General features: G+C 40.8%; 1 protein-coding gene across 1 annotated transcript in view; it reads right to left on the bottom strand.

Moving 5' to 3' along the window:
• The window catches only part of LOC104510696 (protein sidekick-1-like), a gene marked incomplete at its 5' end in the record, with an annotated part of 154,640 nt that overhangs the window by 80,568 nt on the left and 65,156 nt on the right, over nucleotides 1-8,916 (bottom strand). The window contains 2 exon segments of the mRNA XM_010153029.1: nucleotides 20-167; nucleotides 2,442-2,551. Of these exon segments, the coding sequence (XP_010151331.1) occupies nucleotides 20-167; nucleotides 2,442-2,551 (258 nt within the window).

Genomic DNA, 8,916 nt, shown 5'->3' with positions numbered 1-8,916 from the left:
CTGCTGGCGCCCGCCCCACCCATCGCAGCCACAGGCTGGTCTCGCTGGCTGTGCGCACAGTGACGCTCCCGGGGGCAACATCTGGTGGAGCCTGCAGCGTCTGGATGACACGGGAGGGCTGGCTGAGGGGGCTGGGGCCCACCACGTTCACCTGCCGCATCCGGAACCTGGAGCGGAGCAAAGATGCAGAGCAGGTTGTAACACCTCAGAGAATGGTACCACTCTTTACAGAATAGGAAAGAGATGGAAAAATACAAATTAAGTCCTTCTAAACGTTCCACAAAGGTCGTCGCATGGAGGTCCCCTTTGTATTCACTGCTGAACGCTTTATAGTAACTGCTTTCAGATCCTCTCAGGTATTAAAAAAATGAAAATGAGATTAGCTTAGGGTCTATTAGAAACTTAGGTATTTGTGTGAGAAATTTATGTTAATTATACCAAGCCTGATGAGCTTATGCTAGCAGTAAGTGATTTTCTCTTGCGATGCTTGTACAATACATTCAGAAAGGTATTAAAATATCAAACTTCGTATATTCTCATTGCCTGTCAATATAAAAAATATGCTAGCGATAACATTTCCCCTCAATTACTGGTTGAAAGAAGCTGATTTATCCCTGTGCTGCATTTTCAGCCTTCCTGCACCAGAAAGATTAAGTTATTTAATATGGATATGCATCTTTAAAAAAATACCGTCTGCTTGAAACCCTGTCTTCTACAATAGAAACCCCTACTGGGTCACAAAAGATTTAGAGAGATCTTTTCTTCAGGAAGCACAAAATAATTAAGATGTACTTTACATTTCAGATACTCTCAACCGTCACAAGCAATTAGAGGTATCCAGCGCTTGCACATAAATACATGACCTGTTCATACTAACAACTTAATTTTTGGACCTAATGACTGAGCTTGGAAAAAGGGTGAGCTTGTCAACACAGCAGTGTTTATCTATCAGCTCTGATTTCCCCAGAAAATGCATTAAAGGAAACACATTAAACAAATACTGTCCTTGATTTCACTCTCAAGCATTGGCACAGAATATAGAAAGGAAGCTGGCCGCTAAAGATGCCGCCTGATAATTAGCTCTCGCGATGTATTTCCTCAGCGGGCAGTGACTAAAGCTGACTAGAGGACCACAAATCCATTTGGCAGCAATCTTCTAGGTTTCAAAATATTATACAAAACTGCTCTGCATTGAAACAAAACCAAAAAAAGCTCATATCTGTGTGTACATGAGAGAAAAAAGATATGCAAAATTCAAAGGGCTGCTTTAGTTTACGAATTATGATGAAAGAGATCAGAGGAGAACTGGAAGTGTGAAAGGTGCCAGTGAACCAGCATAACTGCACCTGCTAGGTGTGCACATCTGCCTCATTTTGCACGGACACCAAACTCTGGTACAACCTGCACTTTACTATTCACCTCTGCCTTTTCAGCTTCAAGGATCCACCTTTATGAGAGTAAAAGTCTTCTGAACCTGAAGATAATTTCCCTAAACCTCTGCACCAGAAAGCTCTGCTCACCTTCAAAAATTTTCAAAGAGCTTTTAGCAAAATGTTCAGCTCTTGAGGATGAGGTGTAAAACACCAGTGGAGTTTGTGAGAAATTCAGTATGATTCCAGGCTTCTGACTAAAGGAAGAAAATTAATGCACCAGCACTGAATTAGTTGTAAGTTGTATGAGCCTTACTTGGTTATAGCTACTACTAGCTCACAACAGCCCCTGGGCTAGCTAAATGGCCCTTCAGCCAGGGCAAACCAAGAGTTCCCAACAAGCTGATTTAACACTTGGCACTGTATCTCCTTGCAGCCAGCCTTTACATTAGCAAGCTATTGCATGGAAGTATTTTTCATTAGGATGGAGTACTTCAAATTCTCCAATCTTGTCTATACTAAAGCAACGCATCACTTGAATTGATTTAAAAAAAATCAATCTTGTTTAACTGGGGTGTACCCATAACGTAGATTTACGTCAATCAGTTTAAGCATTGCATGTATCTATCAAGCTTAACTTGGTAAATTCTTATAAACAACGGTTTCATCTAACTGATGCTACCAAATTAAGCTAAATCAATAAAACGATGTTCAAACTGATGTAAATATGTAATTACAAGTTTGCACCAGTTTAACTGCCATTGATTTGTCACTGACTGATGTTACAATGGAGCACCCTTTAGATGAGGGAAGTCAGAGGATATCAGTTACTCATCAAAGCATTTCGCTGTGCACTTGGATTTCCTTTCTCATGTTAGGCACTGTATTGTATGTAAATTACAATTAACAATATCAGACACATAATTTTAAGTATAAACTATGAAAACAGCCAACCTTTTCCCTTTTGTTCAGATTATAAAACACAGCCAGCTGTTTCTGATTAGGAAAGCTGTTCCATGCTGCTATTTACTCATTTTTTTCATGCTGCAGCTAATTACCTGCTGTTCTTACCTGTAATGAGTGTAAGGAGTAAGGTTCGGTACCTCCAGCATCTGAGCATCAGGTTCATTCTCCACCTCACAAAGACTCACCCACTCTTCTTCATCACCCAGTACACCAACCTGTACATGGGAAAGATAAGAAGGAATATAAAGCAGACTATACATTAAAGAATTATATGTATAACCTCTTTTTCAAAGTGTGTCATCACAGCAGTGGAAGGACAAATGCTTTTAAATACATATTATCCAGTTAATATTAATTTTTATAGGACAAGGCACTGTTATTTGTAAAGCAACAACACAGCCAAGTTAGCCAAATTTCCTTGTACCTGCTGGGACTTCACTGGGATCCTCTGATAAGATCTATTCCAGAAAAACACCATGAGAGCACTAATACCCTGTTCAATCTCACTGCCACAATACAGGAGCATCAAGTAGTAATATAACAAAATGAAAAATAGCCTTGATAATAACTCTCAGGAACTGATGCATATTAAGTCTCAACGAAGGCAAAATGCCACAGAAATGAAGACAAGAACAAAGTCAAAGAACAAAAGTGGTTTAACCTCATCTGCTGGTCTGCACTTCGACCAGGCTTTTCCACGTGCAATCCTCTGTATTAAGTAATCACAACACGTTGCCCAACATAGTCCCTCAGCTATGGCAGCATCAGAAGGGACAAAATGGTGATGAGAACTCCAAGCATTACTTTCCATACAGCTTTTTGGAGATAAAATGAAGATGAATCAGGACTTAAAATGAAGCCAACAAGGCATGATAGAAAGACCAGAGTCCGTCCTGGGACCCTGGAATACAACAGCATCAGCAGGCAGGGCTGTGCATGTAGAGCCATGGCAGGAGTGCGGAGAAGGATGCGGGAGAGAGGAGGTCGATGACTGGGCTTCACTTCGAGATTCACAAGTGCTGAAACATGGGGGATCTTAGACAAGACACCCAGACATAAATCCCTAGCACTGTGCGTATTTACTCTGGTGTTTCAGCCCTACCACAAAAAGCAGTAACCATGGTCCAACTCCCTCCCATACCCTGGTATCCACAATCACGGGCTGTATCAGAGGGCACATAGAGACTAAAGGGAGTAGCTTATTATTTACCGGGTTAATATCCATGAAGATGCCTAATCCTTTCTTAACCTACTGACACAATCTAGTCCCACAGAGCACTGTGGCAACAAATTCCAGAAGCTCACGACCCACTGTGTAAAGAGCTATTTCCTTTAATCTTTTTTAAACAGCTCCCCTATGAGCTCTGTATACTAGTTACAGCCACAGACACTGTCAAAGCACTTGATAGGCAACGTAGCCTAAAGTATCTAGCATATTCTAAGTACTTCAAATAGAAAATTAGGTTTCATTCACTTTTTTTTTCCCCCTTCAGGAGAAGCAGACTGATTTATTTATAGATGTTTTAGTTCTTAGCTCACCCAGGAGTGGATGTGCTGCATATTTATGTTTGTGCATGAAGAAATGACACAAGGAAAATTAGGCCAAAGAAATAAGTTCTGCATTGCACTGTGCAAAGAAGCTTCTGTGATCTTCGTAGCAGAGGTCTGCTGGCACGGAGGGATATGACTGCACAGGTCTTGATGAGTCTTTCAGTCTTGATGGCTATCAAGGACAGTGACACACCCCACACAAGCTATAGAATAAATGCCAGTAAAGATTATGGGCCTTTTAAAATTCCAGTTGAGCACCATAAATTTCAGCAAATTCTATGGATGCAAAAGCTTAAGGGAAGCAAGTAGAGGCAGGTCTGCATGGTGAAAGAAAACAGCCCTAAACTGACTGCAGAGAACAAAGAGATGATAAAGAGAATTTTTTAAAACAACCTACATGAAGAAAGAAAGGAAGAGAGATTTGATTTCAGTCAAGGAAACATAGGACTTGATTAATCAAGAGTTTTTGATTAATACTGCAGAAAGTCTACAGTAAATGCTTATTTTTGCAAAATTCCTTGCTCTTAACAGCATCACCTCAAAGTGCTGCAGTAATTGTATAGCAACAAACCGCAGAGCTTTGGAGGCTGCAAATAATCTCCAGTGGTGAGTTAGTCATCTCTTTGTGTTCTAAGAACAGTAAGAGCTTTTTAAAATATTTAAAAAAAAAAAAAAAAAAAAAAAGAGAGGAAAAAAAAAAAAAAGAACCCACGGGTTTCAAGCATTACACAGCAGCAGGCAGGTCATTAATACACATTAAGGACCACATGGTTCAGACCCAGAGGCCCACAGGACTGTGAACAATTGACATTGACTCAAGCTTGAGAAGTGTCCAAACCCCCCCGCCTGTTTTGCAGGCAGACATTTACCAGCTGGCCGCAAAGGTGGAAATATTGAGGATCTTTTACTGACTGAGGAGCAGCAAAAGCTTCGATGTGCCCAGGACTACGGCCAGCCCCGCGAAAGCTATTCCAGGAGACAATGTTCTGGTTCTGAATGCTCTCCCTGCTAGGAAGGATGGAAGGAAATGGAAGGTGCCAACCAAGCCTGGCATCTTGGTTGTTCCCAAGCTCAGGATCCAGCTGGCCTACACCTCTACCAGGAGGTGGGGGACCTGGGCAAAGTGGCAGCACAGGCAAACCCCATTAACTGATTTTAGACTAATTTTCTCCTGAAAGGTAATGCAGAGAGGCATCAAAAATATCTAAATCAACCCCAGGCATAGTTCTGTGATTCAGTGAAAGACTTTAAGAAAAATAGATCACTTCACCTAGAATAATACCTTGTAATGTTCCTAGGGTCTGGTGCCAGCAATTGGGAAACTAATTCAAATCTTCTACTGAAATCAGTAGTATATTTTAAGAGAGTGCTGCCTATGTGGGGAGGTTTCCTGAAGTAAGAGGGTTGAAGGGCGAATGGCTATAGGGTAGCCATAAACAGCCTGGGGACTTCTGTATGACCTCGGACTTGTGTGGCCAAGCAATTCTAGGTCAAAGTTACTCAAAACAAGTTTCATTTATTTAGCAATAATCTAAGAAATGAGTCTCAGAAGAGAATCTTCAGTGATGGACTTCTACATTTTTAACTTCTGCAAGATCTATGGTAGATTCCAAGTTTCAGGCTCTTGAAAGAAATTATTTTTGCTGAAACACTCTGATGTCAGATCAGAGGAAACGTATCAGTTTCAGGAACCAGAGTACAAAGGAATTCCCATGGGGCAAAAAGAACTATGGGCAGTGGTAAGGATAAAAGAGTCCTTTGAGGGGCAAGAGAGTCCACTATGAGCTGCTCTGCATGAAATAAAGTTAATTTAGAGTGTTCTTTCTTGTAGCTGTTTTTTGGATAACAGCATACACAAACTTCAGAAAAGGATGATGTTTGTGGACAGATGCACACATATTCACATGTGCATTGTTCTAGGAGGCAGATGACACCAACAACCGCTTTTCTGTCGCTGTTAGTGTAACAACTCCTTAAAAAATGCACACGGCATCTTATCAGTTCTCCACACAATAGGGCCCCAATCCCCAGGACTGCCACAATAAACACACCTATGTCCACCGAGATGATTCACCTGATTCTCAGAAATGCTGAGCCATCACGTTAGCACATATTCATCCCCACCTCCCAGCTGCTCCCAAGGTGTAATGTTCATTAAAGGGCATATCCATTTATTGTTTACAGAAATCAGACAGTATAAAACAATATTGGAAGTGACGTCAGAACCCTTTACTTAAAACAATATTGGAAGTGATGTCAGAACCCTTTACTTCTCTAGGCATGAGTGTCTCCATTTCTAAAAAGGAAAATGTTATGTATTTTATCAAGTGATTTAACGTAGCGCATTCCACCAGAAATATGAGCAAAGCTGCAGAACTCTGACTTAAAAAAACCAAAATATAATTAAAATTTGGAATAAAACACCCTCATTTGCTGTGATATTTTGTATAAGAAAGTAATGTTTCCAAAATTTTGAACAGTTGTGAAGTTCTAAGTGCAGGAAAGGAAAACACAATGTTTCTGTACATTACAGAGGTACCCTGTGTTCTACTATAGTTCAAGATATGTCAGAGTTTTCATTATAGAGGTCCATAACTCACACATTTGAAACCGCTCTGGGAGAAATTCGGTTCACAGGATGTCAGCCTGGGTGCAATTTTTTTTCTTACAAAATCCTTAAATCGATTCAGCCATTTTTGATTTAAAGATTGGCAAAGGCATAAAATTGTCAGAGTTTCAGACACTTTATTTACCAGCTCCGAAGTAAAAATTGCACCAAGAGAATCACACCATACAATGGATGAATCCTATCTGGGTCACTGACTTAACCCACAAAGCCAGACAAATTTGTGGTTCAAGTTCCAACGTCTTTCCCAACTCACAGCTTTACAAGTGAACACAGGGATAATATTTTAAAGGTTTTACTACTTGGAAATTCTGCTGCCATTCGCCCTGATATTCATACAAAATCTCTCTAAAAACAGCAGAAAGGCTTTAAGCAAAACCTCTCTACATTAGACCCCAGGTACTCATGGCTCCATGACCTGCAACCCCTCTTTGCATGTGGCCTTCACCACTACCAGGTCCTTCTGCTGCCTGCCCAATAACAGTAATTACCAGAAAAAAGATCAACTTCATCAGAAGCTAGCCCAGCTCTTCTAATCAGCCGCTGAAATGCTTGGTGCTGTGAACCAAGCACGTACAAGGCAGAGTCATGATGCGTCATTTCAGCAATTCTCCTGAAAAAACCCACGAAAAATCCAGCACGAGAAAAATAATCTGAAACTGGATTGCAGCAGATGGAGAGTACAAACAGGCAACCATGTGAACAACAGCCGGGATTCAGTGCTGTTCTTGCTTGCAAATTGCCAGAAGATATGTCTACAACATAAATTCTAACTGCCTCTGAGAATACAGGATGATTGCAAGGATTTACTGAAATTCTTTGGGGATGAACACGTTACCTGCGTGCGTCGATGCCACAAGACAGTTACTGCTGGTCCTTCTGAACAAGTGTCAGCAGAACCTTTATTTTACATTAGACCCTCTTCTCTTTAGATTATACTGTATGTAATGGAAAAACAATGTCAGAAATATTTTTTAAATGGCATTAATATTTTTTTGTAGTTCTCTGTTTGGAAATCTAGATTCCTCCAGTCTTCTGAGTCTAGATGGAAAAGAAACAGCCTAGATATTTTTAAGAAATCCCTTCAGAAGTACAGAATGTAGCTTCACTAGAAACACAGAAATGGGATTTTTAACGCTTGATATTTCAGTATCTACCAACACAAAAATCTTAAAGACCTGATTCTCCTCTCACGTTCGTTGACATAATTGAGAATTAGTTCCACAGTGGCTCCAGTGAATTTACACCCCAGCACAAAAACCAGAAGTCAGTGACGAGTGTAAGAATTTCACATCAGCTAGAATTCCCTGCTGTGTTTTTCATCCAAATTGTTCATGAAATCTCAGATTTCAAAAATGGCACTTAGCCAAAATGGGATACTTGGAACATTTTCTAGACCTGCCCTTACCAAAGAAGCTTTGTGCTACATAAGGGAACAAAATAAAAAACCATGTTGGTGGCAGGTTGTTTGTGTGTGTGAATATAAACCAGCTGAAGCCCGTCCATAAGGACTCAGAGAGAAGGGTACCTTCCCAGGAGAGATGGATGAGAAGACAATACTAAGTGCCATCCAATGCAAAGCTGTCACCCAGCTGCACAGAGGGGGACACAGACGAAGAGCACGACAGCACGGTGGATTTGTCGGTCAGGCATTGTCATGAGCCCACCGGCAGCAGAAGTACAGCCCAAAGAGAACCGACATGTGTGGGACACTGACCTAGTTCTCCTTCCAGGAGAGATCATGCTGTACAAGGTCTTAATAAACTGCAACATATTTTTTCCCAAGCTATTAGCTGTTTTCAGCTGCTCTGCACCATGTTGCAAACTTTGAGAGAGGCTAAAGGCTAAAAAAATTTGCAAATGGATGAAGATGTAGTCCCTGTACCTGCTTGGGCAGAATCTTTATTCTCTAATTCAACTGATTTATTGCAAAGTACACTAGAAAAGACAGATTAGTGTTTTACAGTTAAATGTGATCCTATTACTTCAAAATACCACCTGTTTTAAAATCATAATATGCAAAACCATGCCTTAAGTGGCTTTTAATTTAATGCTAAGGCATGAAACACTTAACAGCGCTATTAAAAGCTGTACATGGGCCAGTGAACCAAAGATCCAGAAGGAGAAAATCCTCCATATATTTCTGTTTAGAAAACACTGTTGTAGGTTGGGTGTAACCACTGCCCTTCAATCCAACATAGTCCTAAGGAACAGTTATGGGTATATATGCTAAAATATAGATGTGCTGCATTCCAACACAGACGTAGCACTGCCTGGAACAAACTGCACGAAAGGGATGAGTGAGCACTGGAGTGTCACTGGCGGCTGTTTTGTGGAAGCTTGTGTGACTTTGAAAGGCAGGGAGAAAACCCCTGAAAGCTAGAGGGCAGGTCCACAGCAGCC

Source organism: Eurypyga helias, unplaced genomic scaffold (assembly GCF_000690775.1).
Source record: "Eurypyga helias isolate BGI_N326 unplaced genomic scaffold, ASM69077v1 scaffold5436, whole genome shotgun sequence".
In the NCBI taxonomy this organism is placed as follows: Eukaryota; Metazoa; Chordata; class Aves; order Eurypygiformes; family Eurypygidae; genus Eurypyga; species Eurypyga helias.
This window is presented reverse-complemented; position numbering and strand designations above follow the sequence as displayed.